We start from the raw sequence: 16,003 nt of genomic DNA on the forward strand, positions 1-16,003 counted from the left end.
ATTTGCAAATTTAGCTTTCTTAGATTTACGCACGTTGTTTATTGATAAAGGAGAGGAAACAAAAAAAAGAAAAGATTTTTATTTTTTTGGTTCAGGGGTTTTGTGAGTGTATTCATCTTCTTCTTCACAAGCTTCTTGATATTTGAAAGATTTTGTAAACCAAATCAGACAGTTCTATTAATTTTGTGTAGAGGAAGACGAGAATAGTCTAATCCAATCATGGGTAAGTCGAAAAATCATTCCTTTTTTTTTTTTTGTTCACATTGATTTACTCAACACCCATTGCTTTATCTGTTTCTGCAACTTTCAATTCACAACGATATGTGTAATTGTCTATATGTATGTAGTTGAATCGGAGATTAGTAACATCTTGCTTTGTTTTGAAAAATTACTCAAAATTGGATGATTTGAAACAAAGTTCAAGTTTTTGATTTTTGTGAATGTTCTGATGCAGCAGGTTGTGTACCCAGAATTGAATTTGGTTGTTCAAGGTACAAATTTTCAATCTTTTTTCTTATTCCAATTCACATTTTTGTTGCTGTGTAAAACCAAACTTGTTTTAATTCATCATTGTAGGATTTTAGTTACTAATTGAAGTGTTTGTTCTTCTTGAACAGTCATTGTCTTGAACAAAGCCTTACTCTTTCATGGAACTTAAGAGCATGGAATTTGGGTAGATTGAGCACAAGCTCACATTTGCAGAAACTTCCTTATCCTTTGGATGTAGCTTCTACTCGAAAACATTACAAGAACAGTTTGCTTTTGAAAAGATTTTTAGTTGGTGTTGGCACAGAGGAATCATCATTGTCTGAAGATTCACTCAACGAATCTATTTCTCGACCTCTCACTAGCGGCGAGGTTAAATCTTCTTCTTTTTCTTTTCCTAAGCATTTACTCTTATTATGAAGGAACTATGTTCTGTACCAATTAACAAAATCTTCCTTTGGTTTTGCAGTTGAAGTCACTGCTCATTGATACAGAGAGATCAAAACTTGTTAAAAAATTGAGTGAAGCTAATCAACAGAATCGTTTCCTCAAGCGCCAGGTGTTTGTGTTATATTTATACACTTACTCTAGTTCCTTTGTCTGTCCATTCTCTTACATAATTTGAGAAACCTGCAATTGTATATCCTATTCTGTTTTAAGAAATCTTGTGTCTTCCCAGGAATACTAGATGATTAGCATCAAAAGTGATGTTACTTTTTGAAAAGTAATCATGATTTGACTAATTAATTCCTTTTTGCAGCTTAAGACGCAGGAGAATGAGATAACTAACATCAAAAGTGAGCTTGCGGTTATGGAGCTCGAACTTCAGGTCCATATCTACTTTTGATTTTAAAGTGTCACAGACTCACCATCTTATTCCCTTAAGTTGATTTGGTTGTCATATTTTCTAAATACATCTTGTGTTGGTTACTGCATTGGAAAGTTTATAGCTTCAGATTTGTGTATGGACAAGAACATATGTCTTTAGGATTCTGTAGTAGAAAATGTCTCATGATATCGTTCTATGGAGGAGTAGGCTTTGGTCAGACTGGCGGAAGAAATAGCAAACCTTGGTATTCCAGAAGGTTCTAGAAAAATCAGTGGAAAATACATTCAGTCGCACCTTCTCGCTCGTTTAGACGGTTTTTCTCTTCCCCTCTTGGTTTCATCATTATTTACGATTCTCGCCAAATCCCTGTAATGATATACTAATTTTTGTCTTTTCTCCAATAAAGCTGTTCAAAAAAAGTTGAAGGAACAAATAAAAGATGTCGAGGCTGTACAGACAAAGGAGGTTCATGTGTTCTGGATTGGCATGGCAGAGGTAGTGTAGCAATATCCACATTAGGAGATGTTTTTACAAATGCACAACAGTTTAAGTTTTAATATTATCCTCAATATTAACTTCATTTATTAATGATCTATACATAAGAGTGTACAAGTAATGGGATCGTTCGACGGATGGAGCCAACGTGAGGACTTATCGCCTGAGTACTCAGCTTTATTTACCAAATTCTCCACCACATTATTCCTTCGTCCCGGGCGGTACCATTTCGTCGACTCTTATTCTTTTGCATGCAACATCAATTTTTGACATTTGAAAGTTGAAACTATACATTCTTTTTCAATCTATTGTGGAATTCTTGAAATTAAGGTATGAGATGAAGTTCTTAGTGGATGGAGAATGGCAGATCTCACCTGAGTTTCCTACTTCGGGAGAAGGGCTGATGGAGAACAATGTCTTAGTGGTGGAATAGCCACTCATCTTTCTGCATCACATAATTAGGTAAATACACCCTTAAACATATTCAGACTGGTGTGGATGAGATTCTAGACATAACCAATATATACTATAAGTTTTTTGGAGGGTTTTGCCTTGCTAATATTTTATGCTTCAATGGAATCTGAGCTGTTTGATACAAGGAATAGTATAAATAGGTGAGAGGAAGAAGATACTAAGTGTCTTTGGATCATAAACTATTCTTCATTTTCTTCTAGTTTGTTTATGGTTAGTCAAGAAGTATTCTTCTTCGTGGTTATCATCTCCTTTTGAGTAATATAAAGTGATGAGTTTACTTACAATACCATGAGGCCAAAATTTGTGTTTTTATTATTACTCCAATGTACAAATTTGTCAATATGTTAACAAGGGAAGAGGCAAAAGGAAGGATCTAAATGTAACCTTCTATTCACAAAGTTAATCTTGGTCAATTTATTGCGACACCAGACCAAATGATCTCTAGTCAATTTGGACATATTCAAGACCCTTGTCACAAGTTTCATGTCCACTTGTGAAAAGAAGTAAAGCACTTGATCTTCTGCTGAATCTTCTTCTTTGTGCTTTTGGAATCTTCTTATAATACATCTCTCACTCTTCAACACATCTTTCAACCTTTTCTCCTTCTGCAACCAACCACATCAATCACACAACCATAACAATATCGGTAAAACTTCTGTTTTTTGAGAAAGAAAACACTTACATTTTGAAGTTGTGATTTAACCTCGGCGAACATCTCTAGATCTTCTGAGTCTTCTTCATGATCTGGTTCTATCTGTGATTTGGTTCGCGATTTCTGATCATGTATGGAGCTAGAAAGCTTATCACACCGTACATATAGCCAGAATAATCGAATTGTTTCTTCCATAAGTTCAACTAGTTGATCGCTTTTAATTGCACCGTCATCATTTTCCTCATGATCTCTTCTTCTTCCATTCTTTTTATCCTTGTTTCCATCTTCTGTAACACCAAAAAAGAAGTTATTCTCATCAGTTACATTCATCTCTAACCAAGTTCAATGACAGTTTTCTTCAATTTAACCGACTTAGACCAAACAAGGATATATATAATAAGGAAGATCTCTCCAGATTAGTTCACAAGCTTGATAAGTAAGTACACAGACAATACTTCAAGAATTTCAAGAATCGGTTAGTAACTTCTGAACCAGATTAAGGATTTGGTTTAAGGGTTCTTACCTCGAATAACCGGGACCTGAAGGAGATTACGAAGAACACAACGTCTCTTGATGTAATGTTGCACTCTAGGCTCTTCGAACGGCTCGTTTTCAAGAAATCTCTGTAGCAAAACCTGAAACTGTTGGAATTCTCCAGCGACTTCGTTATACCGACGAGATCCATACATATCAGACTCTAGTAACTCAATGGCCTTTTCATATTGCCAGTGAAGTATCTCCCATGACAAACACATGTGACCAACGTATACATTCTCTAATTCCCCTTGAATTTCTTTTATGAATTGAACCATTGGTTCAGTTTCCGATTTCTTCGGTTTCCATAACCGAATATTAACCGAGAAAACCGATGAAAAAGATGCCTGTGAAGGAGAGGATCCAACGGCCGAGGTTGCTGCTTGTTGAGGGTTCTTTAATTGAAGAAGCCCTTCAAGAACAATGACCAAAACAATACACACAAAAAAATGTTTAGCTTAAATTGTAGATAAAAGATAATCAGACAAATGATTACCTTGATTTGTATATTGTATATATTTCATTTGTTATTTTAAATTATGAAATTACAAAAAATAATAAGTTGTGAGTAAATTTATATAAGAAAGGTAGGTTCGCACTAGCAAAATAAGTTAGTGGTAGAGTGGAAAAATTAGGTAAAGGAGTGCCATAAGAGAGCAATGCAATAAAGAAGAAACATAAAAGCTAACATTGAAAGCTAACCCCAAAGAAACTAAAACACATTTGGTGAAGATAGGCCAATAAACATATGCATAATATATGCATGTGTGTGCATTTGCTTATAAAAACAGAGAAAACAAATTGGTAATAAAATTGAGTATGAACAAATACCAAAGAATAAATATTTATTTTTTTCTAACTTCTTCTGACACATGATGATTTTTATTCGTCACACTATTCCCTAACAAATTTATTCCATATTCTTCATGAACTAATAAAAAAATCTAAACACATCATTCAAGAAAAAAACATTTAATTTCATTAAAGAACAAAACAAAACTAGTAAACACAATTAAATACTAATGGTCAGCTTTTAGGTTTGGTGTAATGTTCATTTCAAAAACACTAATTCTATAAACCCTATTTATGACTAGATTTCGTAGGACCTCTAATTTTGCTCATCTTCTAACTTATAAAAACACTACAAAAATTTTAAAATCTAGACTAAGTTAATTTGACCAAAAAAAAAAGTTGAGAAATTGAGAGAACTAACCAAGAGCATAAGACTTTTGAAAACTCAAGATATCGAGTTTTCTCATTCTTTCTCTGTAACTTCTATGGAACTTATGAACTTCACCAATGGTATCAACATGTTTGAACTTCTTCTCTTCTTCTATCCTCCATGGTTTTAAGTCTTCCATGATCTTAGGACAATCATAATCATCTTCTTCATCATCTTCTTCTTCTTCACGAATTGTCGGAAGCCCACCTATTGCTTTGACTTTCTTCATCTCCATCTTGAGTTGTTCTATCAAATCTTGATGCTCCCATAAACTCTCAAACCCATCTTCTTCTTCTTCTTCTTCCTCTGAATCAGAATCAGAACTTTCGTTTTTACGGGTTTGCTCTTCTTCCGGTGATGCTTCTGCGAAATCTGAATCTGATAAGAACCCATCTTCATCGTTGCTTGTGAACGTCTGACTCGAATCAACGAAATCAGAATCCGATTCTAAAAAATCTTCCTCGGTTAAAAATCTGATTTTTTTATCATCCACTGAAGAAACAGAGTGATGATACTCTGTTTTCACACCATCCTCTCCGTGGAAAACAGAGTGATCCTCTGTTTTTCTTGCTTTCTCCTCGCCGTAGAAAACAGAGTAACATAAACCCTCTGTTTTTTCCTTCTCCTTCAAACAATCCTCAACCCTAAAAGTCGCCGCCTTTGGACTTTCCATAACAAAGGTAAGATTTTTCGCCGACGCTGTCTCGTATTTACTTGCCGCCGCCGTAAAAATCGCCGGAGAAGAAGAACACAAAACACTACCCTCGCTCTCCGCACCGGAACCATCACTCAACAACGATCTGTAACCTTCTCTACTCAACCTCTCGAAAGTTTCAGTCTGAAACGCGAATTTAAAAACCAGTTTCGGGGGAGATTCACTAATCTCTTCTTCTTCTTCTTCATCGATTCCAGAATTCTCTAATTCGCTCACCATCTTCACTTCTTCTGGTTCGGAAAAATAAAATAAAAATCGAGTCTTTCTTTGAAGTGTCGGTTTCAACAATTTGTACCTCTTTCTCGAACACTGTGTTCCCTTTTATATATTCACAGAAAAAGTTACAAGAAGAGAAAAAAAAGTTTCTATTTTTAATTAACGCGTATTTTATTTACGCGTAGAGAGGCATAATAATAAAATCGTTACCTGGAGAAGAAGATGAAATTTTGAGAAGTAAAAATTGGAAATTTTTTAAGTAGAAGAAAGTTTATGATGAAGAGTCGTTGTTATGTCGGTGAAAGTTTTGGGTTTTTTTTTCTTTTGCAATGGGAGTCTAATTATGAATTATCTACTAGTTTGAAATACATGCAGAGAAGAAAGTGTAAAATTGCAGAAAAAGAGACTTTTTACCTAGAGAACCATAAAGAAACGTTTGTGAAATCGAAAGGATGATGACGATGCATCATGAATGATGCATGAATGATAAAAATAATAAGATTTAGAGGTGAGAACTAACAGAGATTGAGAAATTGAAGGGAAAGGAACAAGTGAGCGGACATGTAATTGTCAAAATATGTATCAAAAAAAGTGTTGTGTTCTTTGAGCTAATCTTATGGTTGCTTTGAATTGAACCATGGATATCTCCACTCTGTTATTGGATGCCACATACCCATCTATCACTACCAACGTTACTCTCTCTCTCTTTTTTTTTCTTTTTTTTTATAGAAATTTTACTATAAAGTTTTGTCCTAACTCAAAGTTTTTTTATATGAAATTATGACTCACCTATTTGACTTTTTAGGTATTTTAATTATCTTATTTTGGTCAAAACCGGTTTAATTGAATTGAAAACCAAGATTCGTTTCATATCGAAGTTCTTGAAAATTGGATTAATAACAAAGCCTCTGTGTCAAACTGAGACTCTTGACTTATCATGTCACATCGATGTGTATTAGTCAAATCCCCAATTTTTTGAAAACTCTCAACAAAAACGCCTAAAGCGTTTTTTATCACACACCTCTCTAGCAAACCAAAGATCAAACCTTTGCAAGAAATCTTTTATAATGCATCAAGGAAAGTGAAAGATTATAAAACTCTTTTGTAGTGGGTAGTCATGGTTGATGAGAGAAGGGTACTGCGTCGAGAGAACCAAGGTTTAGCTGATTATGTGTTGAAGAAGAAGCGAGAAGAACACGCTGCTAGGCCTAATGGTTTGTCGGAAAACATGGAGAGGACTTTTGTTAAGGCGTATAGAAATGTCTGTGACGCCAAGGTTTCAGTTGACAGCCTCGAAGAATTGTCGCAGATCAAGTATGTTTCTTCCTTTCTTTCGTTTTCCTAGGTTTCTTTTATTACTGTTCTTTCGGTTATGGGTTAAAGATGTGACCTTTGTTCAATTTTTGAGGAATAGATGTGACCTTTTTGTGTTTCTTCGAAGTTCTCTGGTTTTTTCAGTATTTGATTGAGTTGGGTGATGATTCTGAATCTCTGTTACAATCTGTTAAGAAAAAGATGCGACCTTTGTTCAATATTTAAGGAAAAGTTGTGACCTTTTAGTGTTTCTAGTTCGAAATTTCCTAGTTTTTCAGTATTGATTGAGTTGGGTGATGATTCTGATACAATCTGTTAAGAAAAAGATGTTCTGATACAATCTGTTAAGAAAAAGATGTGACCTTTGTTAAATTCTTAAGGAAAAGATGTGACATTTTGTGTTTCTGGTTCGAAATTCTCTGTTTTTTTTTCCAGTATAACAGTATTGATTGAGTTAGGTGATGATTCTGGTACAATGTATTAAGAAAAAGATGTGGCCTTTGATACACACTAGTGTTCTTTAAGAAGATTGAGACTGTTTAAGTCGAAGGTTGTTTCTTATCGTTGTGATATCATAGGATCTCAAGATGTTTCATTGTTTCAATCTGTTTCTAGATGCAAAATAGTTAGATTTTGGGTTGCTTTGCTTGCATCCACGGTGGATAATGCACTCAAGTGTTTGGTTTTTATCTTTATTTTGGCTGGATTTGTTGTGTAGGGGCTTTGGTAAGTTGATGCTTAAGCTCATGCAAGGATATTTTGTTACTGGTGCTGCAAGTTCTCAGCAAGAAGATTTATCTGGTAATCATGTCGTATCTATTTTCTCACATTTTTCACATGAAATCAATGAAATGTTTTTCTTAAATAAGGTGCTTTCATTTCTGTCCAGGGAAGAAGGCTAAGGGAACAGAACGGTACATCCCGGGAAGAAATACTACGACTTATGCATTACTAATAACATTGCACAGGTTTAGTGACATGTTTGTTTTCATCGCAATGTACTATTTCTTTCCCCTTAGTAAACCTTTCTTCAGGACCATTATTCTTTTTTTCTTTATCAGAGAGACTGAAAATGGGAAGAAATTCATGCGTAAACAAGAGCTTATAGATGCTGCTGAAGCTAGTGGGCTTGCACACGAACCCATTGCGTATGATTTAATAACGTTTCAGTCTCTAATATTGTTGATTTTGTACTCAGTTATTGCTGTCTGTTTTATTCTTCTATTCTTGTTGATAGGCCAGTGAAAGGAAAAGGAAAAGCAGGGCGCGGAGACTCGAAGAGAGAGTGGTATAGCGGATGGAGCTCCATGACGACACTTATACAGAAGGGATTGGTGGTGAAATTTAGCAACCCAGCGAAGTAAAAAACTCATTGCTATAACCCTGTCTTATGTATATTGTGCTTTTGTCTTGTATTCGTTAAAGAAGTACATATTACCTTGAGGCATAAGATGATTTTTTATTTCTCTTAGGTACATATTGACAGATGAAGGTCGGGATGTAGCAAATGAATGTATCATGCGGTCTCAGTTATCTAATTCAGTGGACATCTTATCTGATGAGGAAGTGGATCCTGCACAGCAAGCAAGGAGAACACCTAATCAAAATCCAACCTTTACATTGCAAGAAGAACAACAATATGTTGATGCAAGATCTTCTAGAGCACAAGCATGTAGGTCTTTAGCAAGCATGTGATCAAATATCTTTACTGTTGTGTCTGTTCAATGTTGGATGTTTCATCTTATGAAGTCTTAGCTACAAATACAGGTCAAGTTGACCTTGAGGGATCTCCTGCTAAGAAGTTCCGATCTTGCAATGTTGGATCCACCTTAAATCCTATGAAAGCCAGCTCATCTTCTGTATGTAACCATTTGACTTCAGTAGATTATTTAGCTATATAGCAGCAGCAACTGGATTGCTAATTAGCGTTGGTTGTTCTTTATCGTGTGTTGTTTACAAAGTTGGCATCAAATGGAACCAAAGGAGTAACAACTATTCCACGTCTTCCACCTCTTAAATTTGGAGAAGCTTTTGAGGAAGCATATGATGTGATCTTGATACTGGATGATCGAGAACAGTTTGCCACCAGAGGGTTTGTGGAACTCTCTACTCATTTTATATTCATTTGATAATTCTTATGGCTTAGTTGTGAAAGTGTGATAATAGCCTATCTATGTTATTCATTTATTCACAGATCACGTTCCATAGTTGATAACATATGCTCTGTATTCAAGATTAAGATTGAGGTTTGCATTTGCTTTCTTTCTTGGATAGATGTCAACAGATTCCAACTTACAAAAGTTAACTGGAAAATGGGTGTTGAATCTGTAGGTTAGACGATTACCAGTTGGGGATTGTATCTGGATTGCTCGGCATAAGTATCAACATGATGAATATGTTCTGGACTATATTGTTGAGAGGAAGAGCATTGATGATATGCGCTCGTCGATTATGGATAATCGCTACAGGGACCAAAAACTTAGACTTCAGGTGTGTGTATTGTACTCTTAGTTCCTAAGTTTCCAACTTGCTCCATCTTTCGTTGAAGGTTGTTTCTCATTGACTTCTTGAATTGCAATTTAAATAGAGATCAGGAATCAAGAAGCTGATGTACATTCTTGAAGGGGATCCAAACCAGTCTAAAGCAGCAGAAAGCATTAAAACAGCGTAAGATCAATCTTTTACTAGAAGAATCTGTTTGGTTTTGCATTTTTCTTTGAGGTTTGGAAACCAAATTTGTGTTCCATCTATATGCTTTAGTTGTCTCACAACGGAGATTCTGGAAGGATTTGATGTGTTGAGGACAAACGGGCTGGGAGAGACGCTAAGAAAATACGGTTATCTCACTAAATTGATATTCCAATACTACAAGTCGCGGGTGAACGATGATGACCAGAGCAAAGTCCCAGCCTCGTGTCCTTCTTTCGATGATTTTGTCAAAAGGTGTCAAGACCTTGATAAAATGACAATCAGCGATGTATTCGGCATTCAGCTTATGCAGGTATTGATTGAGTCTTGCAAAGCTTTATTCAAGATCTTATATGAAAATTCACAAGAATGCTTTTTGTTACAGATCCCGCAGGTAACAGAGGAAATTGCCATAGCTGTTCTTGATACGTACCCAACACTTTTGTCTCTTGTTTCTGCCTATTCTAAACTAGTAAGCTATATACACTTGCACTGCTTTAAAACCACTTTATGACTTATAGTCTTGAACTACAACAATCTCTCCATGGTTTTGAAGGATGGGAATGTCTCGGCGCAAGAAGAAATGCTTAGGAATCAAAGCAACAATGTAATATGTGCGTCCGCTAGTAAGAACATATACAAGTTAGTTTGGGGTGGATGACTTGACTTATAACCTCTAGTGTTTGTGAGTTTGTCATTTGACCTTTTTTTGTTGTGTAGAGAGAGTGATCTGAAACTGCTCCAGTGCATGTATTAGCGACTAGCTCTATTAGATAGTCCTGGGCAAAATAACCGAACCAAAAGGACCGAACCGAAAAAAGAAGAACCAAACTGAACCGAAACCAACATACAATAAAGGAATAGATAGTAAACTTGAGAACAGTAAGAACTTGAACCGGACCGATATCAGCCCGAGAATCGAATGGGTACCCGAAATATCCAACACCTAGTTTATATATATATATATATATATATAATATTAATCATATTAAGACTTCATATAACCTAACAACCAAAATTTCAATTATAAATCGGGTTTGTAACAAATGAGTACTCAAATAATCAGAAAACTAAAAGCAAAGGTTTGATAACTTAAAATTAGATCTCTCTCCTCTTCCTAACGAAATTACTCTTCTACCCCTAAAAATTCTTTGGTTATGCAGTAACTTTTGTGGTTATATATTTGATTAACTATGTAAATCATATGTTACCGTTATACATTATAAGTTATTTGATAACATCATAGTTATATAATTAAATTATTTATAGTTACTCATATGCTACCGCTATAAATTATTTGATAAATTCATAATTATCGAGTTAAATTATTTATTATATGACTGATATCAACTAACTTATATATTAACATGTTAATTTATTATGATATTTCATCTGTTATCGTTAATTTATGCATAAGAAACATATAAATGATCCAACTAATAAAAAAAAGAAACATATACATGATATATAAATGTTAGCGTAAAATTTTATGGATATCTATTTTGTTATATGATAAAATATTTGTTATCCATCATAGGGGTAGCTTTATCTAATTTAAGTTGTCAAGAGAGAGAACTAATTAAAAAAAAAAGCATGTAGATTCTTAATTTTTTTTTTGAGTACACCAAATGTAGTTTTCCTTATAAATCCATAAATATCAAATATTTATAGACTAAAATAATAATTGTTATAATGATATAATTAATTATATATTGAGTTGAAATCTTTTTTTTAATGAAATAGTTAATTTTTGGTGGAGGAAAAAGGCATAAGTGTAATAATGTATCATAACACATTGATTAGAAGAAAATCAGATGAATTTGTTAATAGTTAATTTTTGATAAAAGAAAAAAAAAATCACATGTATCTAGTAAACAATAATGCCATTTATGTTTTACATATATCATTTCTTTCACTATGATTATATATAGCTATAATTATAAAAATCTCGATACTGTTCAATTGTTATTGTAGCACTCTTCTTAGATAATATGAAATTAAGTGTTTCGAAGATGATATCTGTAAAACATAAATGGCATTATTTTTTACTAGATACATGTGATTTTTTGACTCAAAATCCAATCTCCAATAATATCGACTATAAATTCGTCATTCGTCTCTTCAACCGCAGATCTTGCCTCGTCAACCGCAGATCCTGCCTCGTCAGCCGCAGCCGCAAAATTTTAATATTTTTAATCGTTTTTTATAAAGTTTGGAAAATAAGTATTTTTGAAAAGTAATTTTTGAAAAGGGATATTTTGAAATTCTCCAAAATTTCATCCGAAATAAATGTTTCATTTCTTAGAATGATTTTTTTAGTTATTTTTTCTTCTTTTTTTTGCTTTTCTTTAATGAGTTTTAATAGCAAAGTCCCAAAAATACAAATTTGCTAAAACTGTGGTTTTAAAATGGAAAATATTATATAAAGTAGGTTAGATCATTTTTATGATTCTGTGGTCCTCTCTAGTTGGTATTCAACTAAGGATGTGTTATCAAGATAGCGTTCACATGCTACTTTGTAACATTTTGTTTTTTTTTTCTCAAACAAAAATGTGTGTTTTATGCAAAGGGAGTGGGCAAAAGATTCACGAAATTTGAGTTTTGATTCTCCAAATCTCATCTTTCTCTAAATAAGCATATACATATCTTCCAACTTATGCCATCCAACATCATGTATAACTAAATACATATATACATATATATATATATATATATATATATGTATATAGATTTAATGAACTACATATGGTGGTAAGATGTTTTAAAATCTAGCAGTGGAATAATTAATGTTGGTTACTAAAAGAACTATAAAGGAAACAAAACAAACAAAAATAAGAAAAAATTAAGCAAAGTATAAGAAAAACATATTTCGAAAACTAAAATAAAAGTTTCTAAACAAATATTGTAAAAGTGACTATAGATTTATTTTATGATATATTTCAAAACTTAGATGTTTGTGAGGAAGTAATATTGTATAAATTCATGTGGATTACATATTGAAATATTGAATACCAATTAGAATATTTCAAATCAAAAGTGGAGATAATTCAACACTAATATATAAAAAGATACAAGTTTTTCTACTAATAATTGATTTGAAGTTAAAAATTCATAAAAATTCAACACTAATATATAAACATCACCATGAAACACAACCATCTCTTCCCTTAAGATCCGTGATAACGGGCTCTAAACACATTATATATTTGTCTTTTTATATGTAAGACAATTTTAATTTTTATCTCCTCTTAATTTTTTTAGTTAAAAGTTAATGAGTAATAATACCTTATTTCGTTTTATAGTATACACCAAACTATAACGATTAAATTTAATTTCAATTAAAAACCCTCATATTTACCATTTTAATTTGGTTTATTTATCCAAAATAAATTATAATATCATGTAACAAAATTTCGTAAATTTTGTATAAGCTTTATGAACGAAACTACATTGAAATTTTGTAATTCTTCCAAAAAATCAAACGTAGGGAGAAACACACTTACTATTAAATGTGTACGAACACTAAATGGACCAAACAAAGATAGTGGGAAAAATATCAAAAGCTATAGCATTTTTTTTACCTTAGGAAGTATTTAAATCCAAAGACCTAACCAATGTTCTGTGCTGGACCTGATTTAGAAGTTGTAGACTTTTCTTTACCTTACTCGTGTCTTTATCCCTCATACCATTTTCAACCAAGAAATTTTACTATTACAATAACTTTGAAACCAATCTATATATCTACAAATTAGTGTTGGAATATATATCTGAATTTGATATTTTTTAGAAATATAGATTATTCGACCTTTTCAATCGATTAATATTTTTCTTTACAATGCCTATACGATTATACATTTCAAACTCTAGTTATATAGCCTGGAACCCTATGTTTATAGAAACATAATTACACATATATATATAGTCCGGACCAATCTAATATCTAATAATTTATTTATCCAATTCAATTATTTCAATAAATGTACCTAATATATTTAAGATTTCTTACGAAACACTTTAATTAAACAGTGAAATTGAAATTAGCGATAATTATATTTCTTAATTGGGTACAATTCTATGGATGAATTACTTTTTTTTTGTGTGGTTTAAAGGTGTTAGATAATTTCACAAGTAATCTCCTAAAACGAAATATTTATATTGTCACCTTATTAAGTTGATGTCATACTTTATTAATTAAATATTTAAGGGTTTTTACTATATTGCTCAGTGTTGTTTCTTGAGAAATATAATAGATTACTGAATACTGATGGAAGATAAACTATGGTTAGGTGGTTAAGAAAGGTAAATGCCACCGCTAATTACTGTATATACATCTTATTATATGTTAGTTGTTAAAAGAAACCCTAACCACACCTAATTGTATACTAACTATTATCAAATTGTTAAAAAAAACTATCCATAACTAAATCTATAACTTCTATGAAATTGGAACATTAATATACAATCACAATGGTTATGTACGAGCACATTTAAATTTGAAAAATGTAGACATTTATGACAAAACATGATGGGACATTTCTTTTCAAGTCTATTACATTTGTCCATCATATGGTGGAACTGTACTTTATTTGATATTTGTAAAAAGAAATAAAAAAAACTTATGGTGAAACCTTTTTTATTTTGTCAATATATTAAATTTCAGCTGAAAAATAAATAATTCTTTACAATAATATTCTTATGAATCAACTACTAATTTTTATCTCGTATCCCACAATGTATGTCCAAATATTTAAATAAAAATATTAAATTCTTTTATTTCATTTATAGTGTTAATAAATTTTATTCTCATGTATAATGTCAATATATTAAATTTTAGCTGAAACCTCAACTGTTTATAATTATATTCTTATGAATGAACTATTTAGTCTATTTGTTATCTTATAGTTCACAATGTACGCCCAACTATTTAATAAACATCAAAAAATGATTTCATATATAGTATTAGCCAATATCCCATGTATTGTGTCATACTTGCTTTGATGGTTATAAATTATTTTACCAAAATTTTAATTATCATGTTAGTTTCTCTTTTTTATAATATCTTATAAATATTGGTTATAGTCTGGATCTACCTTCTTTTATTAAAAATAATATAAATATGTGATATTAATTATATCAATTATATGTGATATATTTACGGTATATCAAACATGCACCAAATTAAAATAACATATATATATATTTTTTTTGATAAACCCTATCGACTGATTTGTTCGTCTCGGTAAAAACACATCTATGTGCTTCAGAGTTGACTTTATTGGTTATTTTTTGTTTAATTTGAAATCAACAAATATATTTATTTTTTATCAACCAGCCTACTACATGTAATTCTTTATTTTATTTCTTGTTTCGTCTATTATATTTCATTTTCAGTTTTAAATATGATATATTTTGATAACTCATATATTGATGGCTAATTTTTGTTTTCTATTATAATAAATACGTATTCATTGCTAAATTGGTACGTTACGAAAGAAAAATAAATAAGATAATCAAATAAATAAGTGGTGCACATGGTATATGGCAGTTAGGGCCATAACCTCAGCTTGTGCAAAAGCTTTCGTCCCCACCCAAAAAAGATAATACTGAAAAAAAGATATTTTGTGACTTGACTAATGCGTTACACTTATCAATAAATCACTTATAAATACCACATAAAATATTAATAATGACTTTACTTAAAAAAAAAAAATTCTAACAACCTACAACAAACCCATACCCAATATCATAATCTCATCTATTTCTTTATTGTGTTGAGAGCCGACATATCAATTACTCATCCCTACGTACGTTTCCCCAAATGGAAACTTACTGTTTTTACATTATTTCATCAACTCTAATCATTAGTGTTAGTGCCACTCCTTAAACCCCTTATTTAGCAAAATTATATGATATGAATAATGTGTGCTACGAATACGTAGCGATGTGATATATGTATTTTGTCAAATGAGAATAATTAAAGAAACTAAGCATATATACCAAAAATGGGTTATCGGAATGAATCCTTGACAAGGACATAGTTTAACATGATGCTAATCATGGCTAATCATTTGTAATAGAATAAACAAATTACGTTTTTGTATCTTTTTTAAAGAACAGGATCTAAGAAAGAAAATAAAGTACACACCACTTTATCTAGTTTGGTCGTAAAAAAAGATAAAAAATCTAAATGAATATTTATAGTAAACTAATAACGTTTTTAATAGGTTATTAGTATAAATCTTTTTTAAGTATCATCTTTTTGTTTCTTGATCCGAAACAAGATCACCACATCAAAGTGTATTCATTTATTTATTGGAACTTAATTAAATACATATTTCATTAATTGAAATATTTATCAAATTAAAATAGAACAACATA

General features: G+C 31.8%; 3 protein-coding genes across 7 annotated transcripts; 2 read left to right on the forward strand and 1 right to left on the reverse strand.

The window, feature by feature from the left end:
- Positions 1-82: 82 nt before the first annotated feature.
- On the forward strand, positions 83-2,528 carry LOC17879212 (protein PTST, chloroplastic). Of its 2 annotated transcripts, none has more exons than XM_006284207.2 (9): positions 83-223; positions 455-491; positions 618-858; positions 956-1,045; positions 1,247-1,315; positions 1,523-1,628; positions 1,722-1,810; positions 1,919-2,031; positions 2,141-2,528. In XM_006284207.2, the coding sequence occupies exons 1-9, from the start codon at positions 220-222 to the stop codon at positions 2,241-2,243; spliced, it is 852 nt and encodes a 283-aa protein (XP_006284269.1). In that variant the 5' UTR covers positions 83-219; the 3' UTR covers positions 2,244-2,528. The 2 variants fall into 2 exon arrangements, with proteins under 2 accessions (XP_006284269.1, XP_006284268.1); XM_006284206.2 differs by having other exon boundaries at positions 458-491.
- A 45-nt stretch (positions 2,529-2,573) lies between these two features.
- Positions 2,574-6,499, reverse strand: LOC17877792. 2 transcript variants are annotated; one of them, XM_023779042.1, is made up of 4 exons: positions 4,684-6,499; positions 3,460-3,882; positions 2,967-3,220; positions 2,574-2,889 (listed from the first exon to the last, which is right to left on the reverse strand). In XM_023779042.1, the coding sequence occupies exons 1-4, from the start codon at positions 5,624-5,626 to the stop codon at positions 2,629-2,631; spliced, it is 1,881 nt and encodes a 626-aa protein (XP_023634810.1). In that variant the 5' UTR covers positions 5,627-6,499; the 3' UTR covers positions 2,574-2,628. The 2 variants fall into 2 exon arrangements, with proteins under 2 accessions (XP_023634810.1, XP_023634809.1); XM_023779041.1 differs by having other exon boundaries at positions 2,967-3,223; positions 4,684-6,496.
- A 195-nt stretch (positions 6,500-6,694) lies between these two features.
- LOC17881010 (crossover junction endonuclease MUS81) lies at positions 6,695-10,422 on the forward strand. 3 transcript variants are annotated; one of them, XM_023779181.1, is made up of 14 exons: positions 6,698-6,937; positions 7,656-7,738; positions 7,827-7,905; positions 7,999-8,085; positions 8,175-8,297; positions 8,410-8,609; positions 8,693-8,796; positions 8,899-9,029; positions 9,132-9,183; positions 9,269-9,427; positions 9,525-9,604; positions 9,698-9,938; positions 10,011-10,097; positions 10,182-10,422. In XM_023779181.1, the coding sequence occupies exons 1-14, from the start codon at positions 6,741-6,743 to the stop codon at positions 10,284-10,286; spliced, it is 1,728 nt and encodes a 575-aa protein (XP_023634949.1). In that variant the 5' UTR covers positions 6,698-6,740; the 3' UTR covers positions 10,287-10,422. The 3 variants fall into 3 exon arrangements, with proteins under 3 accessions (XP_023634947.1, XP_023634948.1, XP_023634949.1); XM_023779179.1 differs by having other exon boundaries at positions 6,695-6,937; positions 9,698-10,097; XM_023779180.1 differs by having other exon boundaries at positions 6,696-6,937; positions 8,705-8,796; positions 9,698-10,097.
- Positions 10,423-16,003: the final 5,581 nt, after the last annotated feature.

This window comes from Capsella rubella, unplaced genomic scaffold (genome assembly GCF_000375325.1).
Source record: "Capsella rubella cultivar Monte Gargano unplaced genomic scaffold, Caprub1_0 scaffold_7, whole genome shotgun sequence".
NCBI classification, from domain to species: domain Eukaryota; kingdom Viridiplantae; phylum Streptophyta; class Magnoliopsida; order Brassicales; family Brassicaceae; genus Capsella; species Capsella rubella.